This window comes from Lepidochelys kempii, chromosome 1, assembly GCF_965140265.1.
Source record: "Lepidochelys kempii isolate rLepKem1 chromosome 1, rLepKem1.hap2, whole genome shotgun sequence".
NCBI lineage: Eukaryota > Metazoa > Chordata > Testudines > Cheloniidae > Lepidochelys > Lepidochelys kempii.
This window is the reverse complement of record NC_133256.1, coordinates 229,528,071-229,546,718: the sequence shown is the minus strand read 5'-3', so window position 1 is coordinate 229,546,718 and position 18,648 is coordinate 229,528,071. Positions and strand designations below refer to the sequence as shown.

The 18,648-nt window shown below is 42.6% G+C and overlaps 1 protein-coding gene across 1 annotated transcript in view; it reads left to right on the top strand.

The window, feature by feature from the left end:
* Positions 1–16,561, top strand: part of BMAL2 (basic helix-loop-helix ARNT like 2) — a 62,006-nt gene extending 45,445 nt beyond the window's left edge. The window contains exons 14-16 of the mRNA XM_073317364.1: positions 9,361–9,448; positions 12,479–12,587; positions 13,576–16,561. Coding sequence (XP_073173465.1) covers positions 9,361–9,448; positions 12,479–12,587; positions 13,576–13,712 — 334 coding nt within the window. The 3' untranslated portion in view covers positions 13,713–16,561. The remainder of the gene's footprint in view (positions 1–9,360; positions 9,449–12,478; positions 12,588–13,575) is intronic.
* Positions 16,562–18,648: the final 2,087 nt, after the last annotated feature.

Sequence of the window (18,648 nt, the reverse complement as noted above, 5' to 3'; positions counted from 1 at the left end):
TCCAACAGGGATATTAGGATTACTCATAAGGGCATTTTGTGCCAAAAAACTAAAAATTCTGCACTCAATATTTTAAAACCTTGCAAAATTGTGCAGAATTTTAATTTGTCAATAAATAAATGCAGAGGGTCCAGCATGGCAGTGGGGAGCACAGGCCACTGGTTGTACAAAGGTGGGAGATCACCCTGCAGCTTCCCCACCCCCAGGACACAGACTCAGTGGTGAGGTTGCACCCAACCATGACATAGCACAAGGCCTGGGACTACCCCAGAAACACCCTGGGGCCTTGCTCCTTTGCGCTTGGTGCACCATGTGTGGGGCTGGCAAGCTCAACCGGGCAGGATCTAAGTGTGGACGGCCTCAGTGTGAGGGGGATCCAGGTGTGGGTGAGAGGATTCTATATGGGACAGTCTGGGGGCAGGAAGCTCAGTGGGGGGTTTAGGTGTGTGGGGGGATCTGGATGCACAGAGGCTCATGGGGGGGGGGGGTCCAGATGCAGGGGCAATGGGACTCTGTAGGGGCTTCCAGGTGAAAGCAGTTGGGGCTCAGTGGAGGGGTCTGGGTGCTGGGGCAGTGGGAGTCTGGGTGCAGCTAGTTGGGGGTCAGTGGCATGGGGGTCTGGATGTGGGGGCTAATGGGGATGGGGCTCATCAGGGTGGGGGTTTGAGTGCAGGGAGCTCAGGGTGGGTTGGTCTGGAGGCAGGAGGTCTGGGGGCAGGGGGCTCCAGATGCAGGGGTTGAGGTTCAATGGGGTGGGGGTCCGGTATGGAGGGTTCGGGAGGTTCTGGATGTACAGGGTGAGGATTGGCAGAGGTGTCTGGGTATGGTAGGTCCAGATGCACAGGGATTGGGCGGATGGGAGAGCAACTCCCTATTCAGTGCCCCCTGCCCCCCCCTTCAGCTGAGGAGCGATGGGGGCAGGAAGCAAGGAAGGATGCTGAGCTTTCTGCAGCTGGGGAAGGTCTCTGGGAGTGGGTCTGACACAGCCTCAGCCACTCTGTGCAGAGGAAGAGGAAATCCTGTCCTCCCCTGCCTCCAGCCCAGCCAGAACTAGCAGCTGATTCTGGCTCAGGGTAGGAGCCACTGGCTGGGGTGTCCACAGCCCTGTGGTGATTTACTGGTCCGCCGGCTGCTCTGGGTGCCTAAAACGATGTACCTGCACAGCTAGGGAGCGTTGCGTAACTTCTCTTGCAGCTTCCCTTTGCTTTCCTGTCAGCAAAGAAATCTGTGGTGGACATGAATTCTGCACACGCATAATGGTGCATAATTCCCCTAGGAGTATAGGATGGAGAATCCGACGCTGAATACTGGCAAGAATGGAATATACCACCTTGGGTTAGATGACCTTGTGACATTGCACTCCACATGCTTTATGCAAGTATGCTTGGAATGTGAATATAATGTAACTGGAATATGCTTTATGCAAAAGGTCTCTTGTAAGGTATCATTACAAAACTTACAATCTACTGAGTGTGTTCATCCTATTTGTCTGTATGTATCATTCTTGTATTTAATCCTAGAAATATGAAGTTAACTTTGAGGTCCTATTGTAATTATGCAAAGTGTGGGCCATTAATGGTGGTTTAGAATCTTGATGGCTCCCATTGACTAGGACAATTGGCTGTAGATGATTTATTTACCTGCAAGCCTTCTTGTGGATATGGGGGCCAGCCTGTGGGTAATGAAGAATGAGGTCTTAGTGACATGTGACCATGTCACCTGATACTGGAACCCATCTTAAACCTAGTGCTTTTCCATTTAGAAGGAGGGGTGGGAACCCAGAGAGACAAAGGATTCCCGCCTTGGGCCAAAGCTATAAAGCGGGTAGAACAGAACAAAGGGGCATCAATCATGAGAAATCCCCTAGTTACCACCTAAGCTGGAACTAACAAAAACTGTACCGGGGAAAGGATTGGGCCCAGACTAAGAAGGAGTCTAGTCTGTGAAAGAAGCTTATTGGAACATCTCTGAGGATGATTTACACCTGTATTCAGTTTCTTAAATGTATTAGGCTTAGACTTGTGTGTGTTGTTTTATTTTGCTTGGTAACTTACTTTGTTCTGTCTGTCATTACTTGAAACCACTTAGATCCTACTTTTTATACTTAATAAAATCAGTTCTGTTTATTAATTAACCCAGAGTTAGTAATTGCTCCCCCAAGTAGTAAACAGCTGTGCATATCTCTCTATCTGTGTTCGAGAGGGTGGACAATTTGAGTTTACCCTGTATAAGCTTTATACAGAGCAAAACAGATTCAATTGGGGTTTAGTCTACCAGAAAGACTGAATACTGGGTGTTGGGAAAGTCCCTGTTAACTGAGAAGCCCCTGGGCTAAGTGAATCTTAGTTTCTGTGAACTGCAGGGGGGCATGACCTCTTGGTCATGTGCTGTAGCTGACTGGTGTGTCTAGATCCACAATATGGGAGTGGAGGGAAGACTTCTCTGGCAGGGGGGTTTGTTCGCAGTGGTATCCCAGCACATCTAGTGACAGTCTTGAGGGAGTTTCTGTGACCAAACTCGTCACAGACCTTACTGGCCTTTGCCTAGCTATTAAAAGGATGCTGACCAGTCCCATCTTTACAAAGATCCTCTCTCCTCAGAGGGAACAGGGTAAACTTTGCGCATTGGATCGAACTCATCTGGATCAGTCTGCACCTCCACTTCAGAGGGACCCTTGTCCAATGTTAGTCCCTGATATCTTTTCAGAAGATGAACCAGAAGGTGTCACCAAATTCCAGAACACTGGCATGGAACCAGTCAACCAGTGTCTCCTGATATATAAAAGTACAACTGAGTTCAAAAAAGAATGAGATAAGTTCATGGAGGATAGGTCCATCAGTGGCTATTAGCCAAGATCGTCAGGGATAAACCACATGATCTGGGTGTGCCTAAATCTCTGAATGCCAAAAGCTGTGACTGAATGACAGTGGATGGATCACTCTATAATAAATTGTCCTGTTCTGTTCATTCCCTCTGAAGCATCTGGTACCATTCACTGTGGGAAGATGATCCTGGGCTAGATAGACCATTGGTCTGACCCAGCGTGGCCATTCTTATGTGGGGTCATCTTCTCTGTCAGAAGATGATGCTCAGTTACATTAACTAGTAGAAAGAATGGCTACAGTGTAGAAAATATTCACAGTGGAAGAGACTTCTCATCCTGTGTTTGTTATTTTGGAATCTCCTTCCAGCGGTAAAATCACACTCCTCATTTTGGAACCATTATTGCAGCTAGCCAAGCTTATATGGTCAAATCCTGCAACTGGTCAAGTAATGTCTTGATAAACTTTTCTACTTACTATATGTACTATATGAAATATATGGACTTTTCCCACAAACATCCAGCTCCCAGTTCACTGGTAGTTGCTGCTGTTTCCTAAAGAACGAAAGGACAGGCATATTTTAGCCCATCCAGCCAAAAAAGAAAAAAGCTCGATGCCCTCAGCAGAAAAAGTCTTCTCTTCAGGGTCCGTGGATGTTGGGGTTTCTAATCATCAAGTTGTGATGTCCAGCTACCAGTACTATCTGTGGGAGAAGGTGGCTATTTTTGCCACATCTCTTCCTGAAGACTAGTAAAAGCTGGTGGAAGTCCTGAGCCATATTTGACCCCTGAGACACAGCAGCCAGGGCAGTGGTGTCAGCTGTTGCATTAAAGCAGCATTCATGGCTGAGATCATCTGACCTTCACCAGAAATATAAGAACACATATGGAAGACCTTGCCTTTTAAGGAGATAGTCTGTTTGGTACAAGATCAGATGCAGTCTTAGAAAAATCTGAATGACACTAGATCTACAGCTAGATCTCTTGAGATCTACTAACCATTGTTAAGGGGCTTATTCCTTCACCCACTTCCCTGGTCATTCTCGCATGAACAGAGAGCAACAATACCCGAAGTCCAAAGGCGCAAACAATTCGATGTTTATTGGGGTGAACTTCCAGCAAGCATGATTCCAGTTTCCTTCCTTAAATGTCCCCCTTCCCAGCTCTGACACCACGGAGCCTTACCTGTGTCCCTGTTCCCATTCCCCCCCTTAGCAAAACATGATTCCAATTCCCCATCCCCATTCCCTGTTCCCTTCCTCCACCCACACCCACCACTTCCTGATTGACTGCAGACTATATAGTAAAACTTGAGTTCTGCTTAGCTCTACCTTATCCAATCATTTTACTGAAATTTAACTAACCAATCCTAAAATATTGTAACATGATTATTTAACCAATTATATCCCACCACCTTAATTAGTTTACACCCAGCAAAATTAATTATACAGCAGACAGGAACAATCACAGAACCAGACAGAGATTATGCAGACAAACAATAGAGAAATGGGGACTACGGTGATAGAACAACACAGAAATGAGGATTTCACATCCCAGCTATTGATAAGTGAGTTCTTGCCAGACAGGATGCTATCAAACTAAGTTTCCTTCTACAGTTTCTAGGCACTTCCCTTTCTGTGGAGGCGAGAGGCATTATCAGGACAGGATTGTATTCCTAATAGCCCAATAGCACTTTATTTCAATGTGACTAGTTTGGAATGTGAGGATGTGACCATTCGCTTCCCAGCTTATTGCTGCCTCTGTTGCTTAGCCATAGGCCTTAGCCTAAGAACAGGGCCTCAGACTGTCACAGTCAGAGAAGGCCCTTACACCGGCAGACAGTGATTTTGAGTCTTTCTTTTATACCTCTATAACTGGCTAAGTGATAAGAATACACCTAAATTCTTAGAGTATAGGCCTTTGCCAACAGGCCTGAATATCTATATCCTAACAACCATCAAGAAGAAGAACTGGTATTCCAGCCTTTAAATAACAATACCCTTCCTCCTCATTCTATTACATGCGTAGGACGCATGTTGTTGCCAGAAGAGGCGGACCACTGTGGAACTAGAGTGATCATTGGCAGGGGAAGTTAAAGAAGAAAGAGCTGCTACACCACGCCCAGCTATGAGGGGATGCTCCAGTTGTAAGTTTGCTCTTCTACATAGGTGAAGAGTGCAGACAGAACAGTCAGCTCTCAAATAAGGAGAAAGTGAGAAGGGTCACTGGTGCATAGGAAAAAGGAAAGAAAAAAGAGGGAGGAGTTAGTATATACTGAGGCCTTCTTGAAAGGGTTACTCTCCCACTGTGGAGCATGGAGGGACATTATGTGGTTGCCAGATTTCATGGGTTTGTTTCAGGAAAAGACTAAGCACCCAAAGCAGACTCAGGCACTGTTGTAGTTCCTGGAGAACCAACAGTTGCAGTGGGAGGTGCAGTTTGGATCTACAGAGTGACTGTTCTTATTGGAGAAGGAGCAACAAACCTCCTGGAGAGCCTGAGAAAGGAAGCACTCAGTAGCCACAGGCATAGGGTAAAGAAAAATTATTTGGGAGCCAGGAGTGCCGAGGACCAGCCAGGGTCGTGTGCTATGCTGGTGGGCAGGAAAGGCCTTCCCCTAGGTGTATCATGACACACAGGCTTGCTCTGGGGGGAAAAGCATGGAAATAACTGAAAAGGCTTGGCCAAATCATGGGTAAGGAGATTTTTGGTATGGTAGTGGGGCATTTAAACAGGCACTGCCCTCAAGGAAAAGTGAGCTGCAGCTAGAGAGAGAATGGGGCCTGAGCAATGGGGAAGAGAAGGAGTGGCTGTCCTGCAGTGCCAGTATAATGGTTGCAGGTAAAACAGGTGTGGCTGTGGCCCTGACAGCTAACTAAGCCCTATTAGTAGGAGGCTCGAGGGAACACAGAGGTGTACTACCCCTGCAACAAATTGGGTGGAAGTTGAGGTAAATACAGAGTCTGAACAATATGTTTGTATGTCAGGGTTCCCTCCCCACTCTGAACTCTGGGGTGCAGATGTGGAGTCCCACATGAAAGACCGCCCTCAGCTTGTTTCTACCAGCTTAGATTAAAAACTTCCCCAAGCCACAAATTCTTCCTTGTCCCTGGACGGTATTGCTGCCACCACCAAGTGAGTTAGACAAAGATTCAGGAAAAGGACAACTTGGAGTTCCTGTTTCCCCAAAATATCCCCCTAAGCCCCTTCACCCCCTTTCCTGGGGAGGCTTGAGAAAAATATACCAAACAAATAGGTAAACAAGGTGAGCACAGACCAGACCCTTGGGTTTTTATGACACTAAAAACAAATCAGGTTCTTAAAAGCAGAACTTTATTATAAAGAAAAAAGTAAAAGAAGCACCTCTGTAAAATCAGGATGGAAGGTAATTTTACAGGGTAATAAGATTTAAAACACCCTCTAGGCAAAACTTTTAAGGTTACAAGAAAACAGGAATAAACCTCCCTCTTAGCATAGGGAAAATTCACAAGCTAAAACAAAAGATAATCTAACGCATTTCCTTGCTTTACTTATAATTTCTGTAATCTTAGATGCTTATTTCAGGTAGGGTTTTAGGAGAGGTTTTTTTCCTGCCTGGTCCCTCTCTCTGTCCCGATAGAGCACACACAGAGAGCACAAACAAAACCTCCCCCCACAGATTTGAAAGGATCTTCCTCCCTTATTGGTCCTTTTGGTCAGGTGCCAACCAGGTTATTTCAGCTTTTTAACCCCTTACAGGTAAAGGAGGGATTTTATGCTACCCTTAGCTGTAGATTTATGAGAGTGCAGATACAGATCACTGCCCCTAATAAAACATGGTTGACACCACCACCACCCTCCCGCTCCGCATCAGCGACTTGAGGGCTGGGTGAAAAAGCCAGAGGCCTTGGTGGTGGAAGCACCTAAGGGGGTTGGGACTGAGGATGTGGTGTTGAAGGCAGCAAGTCTAAGAGGAAAACTAGAAACAGTAGAGAAGTCCTTGTGGGAGCCCTGAAGAGAGAGAGGTGGGAGCTGAAGAGAAGTTTAGGTTGGAGTTTCAGATAGTGCTCCTGGAAGATGAGAAGGGGGGATGCACAGGTGGATAATAGGCACAATTAAAGAAGGCTCCTCCCCAAGGCAAAAAGACCTTGTACCAGGCAGTGTACAGTCTTGAGGGGTAGTGTGATGAATACCCCATCCTCAGTTTGAAAGGGTTAATGTGGGCTTGAGAGGCCAATTAACTCACCTGCTTGTACCTGGGTGGTGAGCGAAGCCTAATTCAAGATGAAGCCCTGCTGGGAAAGAGCTGGGTGGGGCTATAAAAGTAGGAGGTCCCCAGCAGAAGGGGCCTGCAGGGAGAAAGGGAAAGGAACCCTGCAGTCCCTCTCTTGGTAGTAAAGAACTGAAGTGCAGGAGTTGGCACAGAGAAAGTTGTGGTGGAACTGACTAGAGCTGGGATGTCCCATTAGGTAGAAGGCTCATGCAGGGCCCTGAGGTAAAGGGGAAGATCTGGCCCAACCAGGGAGAGGCCAAACCCAAGAGCAGGAGGGTGATCCTGGAGGATTTGGGCAGAGGTAGAACTCCTAGATGGAAGGACCTTGGGAGTGGAATACTGCATGGAGCCTGTTTGCAGGAGCCCTGACATGAGAGTTGTGGTGGATCTGCAACACTGCCAAGGGCAGGAACCAAACACTCAGGGAGAAGCCCTGGGGGGCATTGCTCATTACAAGAGCCCAGAAAGGGGCTTGGAAAAAAGGCTATGGGTAGGAAGAAGTCCACAGAGGCAGCAGAAAAGGTCTCACTGAGCAGACCTCAGCTGCTGATTACAGGGTCCTTGGATTGGAACCCAGTGTAGTAGGAGGGCCTGGATTCCCTGAGCAGTCACTTGGGAAGGTGACGGGAGGCCCCTAAGAAGGGATTAAAGACAACTGAAAGCCCTGAGTGCAGGAATGTAGCAATGGTGGGATCCAGAGTTGAGGGTCAAAGACCAGATGTAATGATTGGGACTATTTGTTGGACTTTTTATGAGTCTGAAATGGGTAGAAATAAAACATGATCTGCTTGGAGGGCTGAGTTTCAAGAAGATGATGACTGCTGCGGGACCAAAGCAATCATCAGCAGGGGGCATTAGAGAAGAAAAAGCTCCCCCAGCACCAGCTGTGAGCAGGTGCTCCAACAATGAGTCCATTCTTCTACACACCTCCATCAGTCCATCCAGACATTGATCTGGTAAAACTGCATACTTTGGCTGCCAAGAGGGCAATAGCCTTCTACTTAAATGGTTCTCAGAAATTTAGAAAGTCAACAAAGCTTTAATTTCATATGGGGGTAGTGAAAATAAAGAACAGCCAAGTACATCTCAGCATTTATGTAAGTGGGTTAGTTTTGTATAGAGGAAAGCTACAAGCAGATGTTTCTCTCCCACTGTAGTTTAGATAACACTCCAAAGGGCAAAGGTGGCTTCCATGGCATGCCTCAGGCATATCCCAGTTTTTAGAAGTAAGCAGAACTGCAACCTGAAGCTCTATTCATACTTTCACAAAGTGCTACTCCCTAGATCTAGCGTCCTGGTTGATGCTCAGTTTGGTAAGGCAGTACTACAATGATAATTCAGTTAGGACTCAGCACCTCACCCTCTAGAGACTAGTACTGCTTGTGAAACTATCCCATGAAAAATGTACAGAGACCACTCAAAGAAATGAAGGTTACTCCTTTATAACTGGTCCTCATCTAAATGGACTCTTCACATTCACACTCCCTACCCACCTTCCCCTTTTCCTCAGAGTCCTAATTGCAACTTTGAACCTGGGGAGGCTGTGGTAAGAACTGGGGCAGCTGGAGCTCCATGGCCCCCCTTTTTCGCCTCTCGTGCAGAATGTTCAGGAACAGTGAGGGGAGGCGCAGGAGAAGGCATGAGAGTGCTCCAATGCCACTGCTACAAGGTTGTTCTACCATCAGTGCTGCATCTCCAAGGCTCTCATGAGTGTATGTGCAGAGTCCATCTCAAAGAGGTAACTTTCGTTTTCCCGCCAGAATTTAAGGAAAGGATAGAACTTCATGAAATAACACTAGAAGTAAAAGCAAATATCAAGAGGACCTGTGGAGAGTCCATCCTTTTTTTTTTTTCTTTTCTTTTTCCTCCCACTCTGTTATATACCAAAATTTCTGAACAGCTGTATTCTGATATTTGGAAGCTATGTGCTCCAGAGCGAGTAGTTTTGTACTGAAGTGTTCATGACAGTTTTTCCTGAAGTCTGTTAATTTTGATAATTGAGAAAAAGCAAAAGTGGGTTCTACTAATTATCCTGTGTCATGATGATCCACTGGTTCTCTGTCTTTACCAAAATTTGGAGCAGGAAGTGTGTGAGCTATGTGACCGAATTTAAGCTTCGCTTTTGACAAAGCAGTGTTGTCTGAAGTCTCAAAGCTTATCACCTGTGGTTTTTTGGTGGGTATTGCTATGCTCTGACAAAATAAGTTTCTCATTTTAAAATGGAAGGGATTGAAGTTCATACTCAACAGTGAATGTATTGTACAACATGCATATGTATATTTTTTAGGTTACACTGTTCTCCATCTATTGGTGAGTTAAGTCCATCTGATCTTATGAGGAAATCTTCTCCAACTTTAACTCCAAAATGCAGCAATGTAAGTATATCATTAACACCAAGAACTTTCAATGAAAGGTCACTATCAAATAATTCAAAGCCTACATTTGATCTACCTTAAAACTGATTTTTGTGTGTGAATTAGTGCCAGTGCAAGGTATCTGACAATCCTGGGTATTGAAGTCTTCTGCTCACAGAAGAGGTACGACACAGGCAGCAAGAGTACAAACTTCTCTTCACTACACCACCAGTGAACCTCAGTTCAAGCCTTGAGTAACCATCCCTCAGGGCTGGGAAGACTGTTAAGGTCTTGGGGGATCTTTGCTGAGGCTACAAAAAAATGCTAGATGTGGGGAGGGTGTTTTTTGTGATGTGGACTTTTCTAAACTTGGAAATTATTTGAAACCACCACCCAGGAGCCATCAGATAGTTAAAAAATATTCACCAAGACTGAATTCAATTCAGCAATATGAAGATAAATGTCTGGTTCCTATGACCATTCCTATATACCTTTCACCCCACTCTACTGTGAAACAACTGTAATCCATTGAGGTGTATCCTCTGAATTTTAAATCTTTTTATAAAAGAGGTGGAGAAGCAGCGTATTCTATGGGTATGTCCACACTACCCGCCGGATCGGCGGGCAGCAATCGATCCAGCGGGGGTCGATTTATCGCATCTAGAGGCGATAAATCGACCCCCAAGCACTCTCCCGTCGACTCCTGTACTCCACCGCCACGAGAGGCGCAGGCGGAGTCAATGGGGGAGCGGCAGCAGTGGACTCGCTGTGGTGAAGACACCACGGTGAGTCAATCTAAGTACGTCAACTTCAGCTACGTTATTCACGTAGCTGAAGTTGCGTAACTTAGATCGATTTCTGCCCCCACCCCAGTGTAGACCAGGGCTATGAGACTCTACCCTTCTATCTAACCCAAGAGTGATGTTGACTGATGTCACAGCATGGGGGTGGGTATGCATAAAGAATCTTTTTGCAAGATTGTACAATATTGCCCTTACTGTTATCAATGTACACCATACTCCCAATCCCTTATTTCTTTCCTTCCAACAACATTGTTGTGAATCCAGTCACTGTCTTTCCACTTAAACGTACCTTATGTACTCAATCATAAGCCAGATAGTTTATAAGCCGACTCCCAACACCCCCCACCCCACCCCCTCAAGATGGATAAGTAAAAATGGCTTAGTTTTATGACCCATTCATAAGCCAACCCTATAATTCAGGGGTCAGCAAACTTTGGCTCCTGGCCCATCAGGATAAGCTGCTGGTGGGCCAAGATGGTTTGTTTCCTCGAGCGTCTGCAGGCACGCAGGTAAACTTAAGTAAACAAAATGTCCCGGGACAGCAACTGGTGGGAAAATGTTTTGTAGGGGAGAAGCTGGGGGTCAGGGAAATAACCCCTGTGACCACTCCCTACATGACCCCTCCCCGTGTAACCCCTTTCCGCCCCACCCCTAGCCCGGGATCCGCCCCCCCTCCCATTCCATCCCTTCCCACCTTACCAGGGGCTGGCCAGGGGAGGCTGTCTGGCCCAGCTGGAGCTGCTCCAGCAGGCCAGGCGGCGCGGTCACAGCCTGCCAGCCCCTGAGCTGCAGCTGCTTCAGAGGCTGGCGGGAGAGCAGCATGGTCAGAAGTGGAGAGACTCTGGCCCCGCCTCTTCCCTTCTGGCTCTGCTGGCTGTGCTGCCTCTTCTTGCCCCCTCTGTTGGGGAGGGTGGCTGTGTCCCACCTCTCCCCTCTCTATACCCATTCATAAGCCGACCCCCTTCTCTGTTGCTTCCCTTTTTTACTAAAAAAAATTTGGCTTATGAACGAGTATATACGGTAGCTTTTCTTCTCTGATTCTGAGTTTCTTTCAACAGCGTTGTGCTACACTGATTGATTTTTTCCCCTCCTTTCTCCCTCTTTAATATCTGATGTCCATTCCACCCATGGATTACTGTAGGTCTGTCCTTCTCAGAACTGATTGGCTCATAGATATTGAACTACCCTCTAATTAGTTTCAGAGTAGCAGCCGTGTTTTTCTGTATTCGCAAGAAGAAAAGGAGTACTTGTGGCACCTTAGAGATTAACACATTTGTTTGAGCATAAGCTTTCGTGAGCTACAGCTCACTTCATCGAATGCATTCAGTGGAGAGGAAAAAAAAATGAATGCATCCGATGAAGAGAGCTGAAGCTCACGAAAGCTTATGCTCAAATAAATTTGTTAGCCTCTAAGGTGCCACAAGTCCTCCTGTTCTTTTTCCTCTAATTAGTGCAGCCTACGGTCATAGAACCACTCTCCAGGACTTCAGCTATATATTGTGTTTATTTAAAGGTTCTCTTTGAATGTGTCCCTTAGTGTTGTTCCTGGTTACTTCAGTGAAGTCTTGTTGTTTTCTCTTCTACTACTGTAATGTGTGCCATAGAATCCAAGATAACAGAGGGCTCAGAGAGGTACTCAGTTTAAATTACAGATATGAATGGTGCATGGACTAGGGATGAAGACAAACTTATTTTACTGGGACTCTTTTCATTTTTCTATGTGGGAAACTGCTTCCACAGCTGCAGTGGCAGAGCTATCCCTGGCTCTTGCCCCTAGGGACGGTCCCCTATAGGAAAAGTGGTTTACTGCCAAACCACCGTGGTAGATCTTGCTCTGTTATCTTGGAGGTGAAAAGACGTCAGTTTCCACTGCTGTCAACCTGGCACTCCTAGACTCCTTGTAAGCACTAAAACCCATTTAAAACCATTTTAAATCTTAGAATGCTGAACACAAGATTTAAAATACAACAGAAATACCAGCTTTTTTTAAAACAAATTTTCACAGTCCAAATAATTTAGTTTACGTATGGAAACTAACATGTGGTGGGTCTTTTTTAAAGCTAGAATGTATTTTTCATGAAAATATATTTTTATTGTTACAGTAAACTTGTAGAGATTATGGCACATGAAGTGGAAAATGGAAGCCTTGATCGTTTTTTAGACTTAGAGAGAAATTCATTAATTTGTGTGGTGGTTTTAATCAATTTATAACCTAACTTTATTATTTTCATTTTTTGTGTGCTTTCAGGTGCCAAATAAAGAGTCGATTCGGTTATGTCCTTCAGAAATGGAGGGCTTAGAGACCTTGGGGCAAAATCAGGACACTGTTTCATTCCCAAGCAATGAACCTCTTCTCAGTAAGAGCTCTTTTACTACAATTCATGACTTATCCTTTAAAGAAAACTCTGTTAACGGTTGCAGCTTTATCACAAGGTAGTATAGTAGGTGTGTTCAAAAATGCTGCCAGTTTTGAGAGATTATCATGGTTCCTATTATAATTATACCCCATGATAGCAGAGAGAGCCTGAGTAGAAGTTTACTGTCTGTTCTCTTGCTCTCCACTACTCACAAATAGACTGCTTCACAGTTCTTCCTTCCAAAAATAGGAGCTGTGCAGGATTAAGGGAACTGAATATAATCTGCCATGATGTACAGACCCTCCATGTAAAAAGTATGAATGCTTGTGTATGTAGAGCTGAGAGAAACATTAACATTTTGCAATACAGGTTGAAATTTTGAAGTTGTTTCCATTTCATATGGTCTGAGACTGACCCGTTTTTCTTTTATATTGAAATTTTGTTTTCTATCAAAAACTGAGATTTTGGTAAATACAAAATTCTGGAATGTTTTAAAATAAAAATGTGGAAAACATTGTGAAAAATGAAAACAATGTCTTTTGAAATTTTGATTATTTAAAATAAGGCCATTTTTTTAAACCAAGAAGAAAAAAATTGATCAGCTCTTCTTTTGTGTGCTGTGACAGGTGAGTTTCCCACTTCAGTGTCGTGAACTGGAATAAAATTTTCTGCTTAAGTGGTGTGGCGTGAAGTTTGCCAGTTAACTGGCATGAATTGAAATTTGTCATTTTATTAGCATGAAGTTTAAGGTATGCCTCTGGAGTGGCATAAGTTTAGTCCCAGAATCAAGTTACCTATTTTTTTGACTAAGTGTCTCTCCTGAATCCAAACCTTGCTTCAATTTACCCATCTTTGAACACATGTAAGAATGTAAAGTGCCCTTTGTCTTCAAGGACAGCTGCTGTTTTAAAAGTAAGTTTGTTTGGAAAGTGACCTTGTTCTGTAAGTTTTTGTGCTGCATAAATAGTGTTCTTTACTTATTTCCTAGGTGACAGTTGCCAGTTGGATTTTGATGCAGTGTGTGAAAATGATGACACTGCCATGGCTTCACTCATGAATTACTTGGAAGCTGAAGGAGGCCTCGGGGATCCAACAGAACTCAGTGATATACAATGGGCTTCCTAGTGGTTCTTTTTTATACAAATGAGAAGAATGTAAAATTCTGTAATGCACAACAACCACACATCCTCAAGTACTGTATTGGTAATTTTTAAGGCTTTATTTTAATTCATATTTACTATCTGTATATTTGCTAAGACTTTTATGCTTTGTTCACAAAGAAATGGCTTGTTCTGCACATATGGAAAAAATGTGATTTTTTTCATGACCAACAACCTCAAAATTTTTTTGCTCCATTATCTAACTAGAGTGCTTACAAGTCATGGTTATATTTTTGCTAAAAAGCTTTAACCCAAAGATACCGTACAATGTATAGGAATAACTGTGTTAATCTGAATGTTTTAATACTTTTTAAAGAAAGCTTTTATTTGTAATTTTCTTCTACGAATTGGGTGGAAAAGTGTATTATTTATACGTCACTTCTGTAGGACTTTCTCTACTTGCGCAGTTTGAGATATGTTTGTTTTTGTACCTCTATGCTTTCTTTGAAAATATGGTTTCCACACTGCAAAATTGTAAGATAAAGTACTATAGTACAAAAGGGGACACTACATTTTAAAATTCTTTGCCCTTTCTAAAAGTATTGTGTGCAATTTTTGTAGTCAAGTAAAAACAATAGTCTTTGAGAGTTCTGGACAAACAATGTTAAACATTGTCCCACAGCACAAATGTGACAGGTGCAGAAGGAGAGAAACAAAATAGTTTAATACAAAGTATTATTTAAATATATTAGTAGAGGACAGAACACACAATCAAAGTAGTAATATTGTAACTGTAATAAAGCAATTTGGTCACTATAGTTCAGGGGATATTATTGCCTTGGAAATATGTTATAGAACAGTGGATGTCAACCTCTTTTCATTTGCAGTTCCCTAAAAAAATTTGAATGAAGGGATAGATGGATCCCTTTGGAAATCTTAGACATAGTCTATGGACCTCCAGGGGTCCACGGACCATAAGTTGAAACCACTGTTATAGAGCATAGCTATTTAAAGAGAGCAGATATAAAATTAGTTAATATAATCTTACATCTGGAGAAAAGTGAGAATTGAGGAGCTGGAGATTTTAAAAAGTAATAAAGTGGGATTAAGACTAGTCAGAAGTGGTAAAGTATGTTTGACCTTAATGGCTTTTTCCTGCTTAATGTCTTATGTAAATACAGTTTTGCAAGCTTTGCTCACCAATATTAGGTGTCTAAGGTTGAGGTCTTAAACACTGAGGCATCCAAAATCACTAGCCACTTTTGAAAGAATCCTGGCCTTTATCTCTATCTATTAATTGAGACTGTTGAAACTACATTTGAGTTATGTAACTACACAAAATAGTAGGAGAAACGTACGTGTGTGTGTGTGTGTATTGGCAATAGGTGGTTCGCAAGTGGCAATATGGGGTATGCACTGAATTGATTTCTCCAAAATACAAGTACTATAAAAGGTATTATATAAAAGAGTATTCTATTACTTAATACTAGCTGCAAATACTTTTTTTGTGCTACTACAATCCTTTAATATATAATTGATGTATTTCGCATTCTTATTTCTAATATTATAATCTTCTTGCAAAACATGTGATCCAGTGACCCTTGAGTGCAGCACCCTTAATATGTTGTATTAAAACAATATGGTATTAGTATCCAGGTACGGATGTGTTACCTCGTACATTGTATGTGCAGATAAATGAGTGCGTCAGTCAAAGGATTATGCCATATATGCTCCCCCCCCCCGCCCCAAATTCATGAAATGAAAGAAAAGCATTGAAAATGTTTGAGATGTGTAGACCTTTCATTTTAGAATATTTTTTACAATTTGAAAACACAGGTTCACTTTGTAAGCAGTATGTCTTCTAAATGTAAAATTATTAATATTTTAACGGAAGAGATTGCAGATGATGTACACATATGCCTAACATTAAAGGTGATGGTTGACACTTGGCAGACTGCCGATGCATCTAGATAAGAGTGTAGAATGGTGTATAGAAAATTTCCTAGGATATTTCAAGAAAAAGTACTAAGTAATTACCCTAAATAGCCACTAGATGTCAAACTTCCTCTGTTTGACAATAATTTGACTCTGAAAGGTGGGATACTATAATCTTCTTCTGTGATGCATTAACTCCTATACTTAACTGGGACAGCTGTATACCTTATAGACATTAGAGAAGATTACTGAGATGTCTGAAATGTATATATTTCCAACCCTGGGGACAATAATATCTGATATAATTTTACTGCTAGAGCTGAATTTGGCCCTTGGTATGGAGCAACACAGAAAATCAGGACTCTTTTTCAGAATGGTGATCAGATTCTATTTTTATAACTGTTTCTGAAAGATGGATTCTAATTATTACTTTAACTGTAGGGAAAGCTATGAAACACAATGGCTGTTTTCCTTATTCTGCATTTACTAATTGAACATTTAAAGTAAAAATAAATTCTAATTAAAACAAGTTCTATAGGTAACCCAGAGAAATAAACAGTTTAAAACCAGATTGTTCAAAGAAGAGTCCAGATGCTCCCATGCAAGAATGGAGTATTGATTCTTACAAGAGATGATATTACCATGCATAATCAAACCACTGTTTTGGGATTCCTCCCAGATTACTCCTGGAAAACCTTTTTTTACCTTAGAGGCAAACCTATTGTAGAACTAGTTTTGTTCCGCTAGTTTGCTGAGCCCTTTGTAATCAGCAACCTGTACAGTAAGTATGTCTGTTAGCTGCTTTATTGAACCCTTTCTGTTTGCAAAACCCCATTTGTCAAGCCTGCTGATTTCACACTATTCTACATTGTACAATGTCTTTTGTAAATATTTATGATGATGAACGGAGAGGGGAAATTAAAATATATTTTATACAAATTTGAGGTAATTATGTGTGTTTGTTTAAAGCCCGGTGTTTTTATTGTGGATGTGGTAGCAGTATAATAGTTAAGATTGTGCCGGGATTTCTATTTTAATAGGGGTGAAAAGGGGGTCTCTAAAAGTCTGTGTTTGGAGTCTGAAGATCAATTTAATGAGCTGCTTGAACAGTCCGTGGCAGTGTTTGGTGAGGGAAAAATGTTAGTTCTGATGGTTTGAAAAAGTACCGCTTGCCCAAATCTTGGCTTATGTCCGACATTTTCTTCAAATCTCCTTTTTTAAACGTAGAGCAATGTGATGTATGAAATTAAATGGGCGGGGGGGAGTTCAATTTATTTGTAACAAAGTTTCTTAAAAGTGGTAATGTTTTGTATAAACAGCAATTGAAGGTTTAAAAAAGTTAGTGTTTGAATGTTGAAAATGATATGTTACTGGTCAAGGTAACCATTGTTACTGATGACCTAACTCCTATGCTCCTTTTGTTGGCACAATGTTGCTGAAGACACACACTATACACAGAGGGTTTAGAATGACACAAAGTATCGGACATATGGCTTACTACCACACTACAAGACTTCAGAAGATGGCATTGTCACTCTTGCTAATATAATTTGGCCCTCCATCCTCAGGTAACAGTAGACCATGGATTGTGGTTTGAGAGTCTACTCGTACCTCTGACCTGTTTCTTGAGCTCAAGCACTAGATACATTTAGGTCCAATCCCTGCAAACATGTATGGGGATTTGAACACTTGTGGATTTCTGCAACTCTGGACAGTCTTCCCCAGATAGGGTGTGTAACCCAAATTAACTATGTGTGGGATTTATTTTTTTTTTGATTGGGGGCTAGATGATGTCTAATGATGATCCCCAGTCAGATCATCGGTGGGAGAATGAACCCACCACTTCAAGGTTTAAAAGCCCGTGCTGCCAATTACTAGGGCCATTAGCTTAATGGCAGAAGCAGACTCATAAACCTCCAGGTGGTCAGCGGCTTTAACGAGACAAAGCGCTACGCTATCAATTTGGGTTTACTCAACTGTTTCCAGTATAGGACAGAAAAGACATTTTGGAATAGAATCCTAGAAATGTAGGACTGGAAAGGACCTCTAGAGGTCATCAAATCCAGCCTCCTGTGATGACGCTGGATCAGTTAAACCTAGACCATTCCTGACAGGTGTTTGTCCAACCCATTTTTAAAAACCTCCAGTGATGGCGATTCCATAACCTCCCTTGGAAGCCTTTTCCAGAACTTAACTACCCTTATAGTTAGAAAGTTTTTTTCCTAATAGCTAACCTAAAATTCCCCTGCTGCAGATTAAGCCCATTACTACTTCTACTTTTAAATGGATAGAGAACAATTAATCACAGTCCTCTTTATAACAGCTCTTAACACATCTGAAGATCGTTATCAGGCCATCCCCAATCGTCTTTTCTCAAGACTAACCATGCCCAGTTTTTTAACCTTCCCTCATAAGTCAGGTTTTCTAAACGTTTTATCATTTTTGTTGCTCTCCACTGGACTCTCTCTCCATCTTTCCTTAAGCACCCACACTTGGACGCAGCTGAGGCCTTACCAGTGCCAAGTAGAACGGGACAACTACCTCCCATGTCTTCTATTCAAAACTCCTGATAATATGCCCTAGAATATTAGCTTTTTTCACAACTATATCACACTGTTCACTAATACTGAGTTTGTGATCCACTATAAACCCCAGCTCTTTTTCAGCAATATTACCAGCTATCCAGTTATTCTCCATTTTGTAGTTTTGCATTTAATTTTTTCTTCCTAAGTGAAAGATCTTGCACTTGTCTTTATTTAATTTCATCTTGTTGACTTCAGACCAATTCTCTAATTTGTCAAGATCATTTTAAATTCTAATTCTGTCTGCCAAAGTGCTTGCAATCCCTCCCAGCTTGGTGTCATCCAGAGATTTTATAAGCATACATTCTACTCCATTATTCATGTCATTATATAATACTATTCACTATTTTCATTAAGCAAATATTGGCATTCATTGCTGGCCCTAGGAGGGCTGGGGTGAGGGGGGGAGGTTTAGTCTCTCTCATGGGAGACCCGAACCCTCCC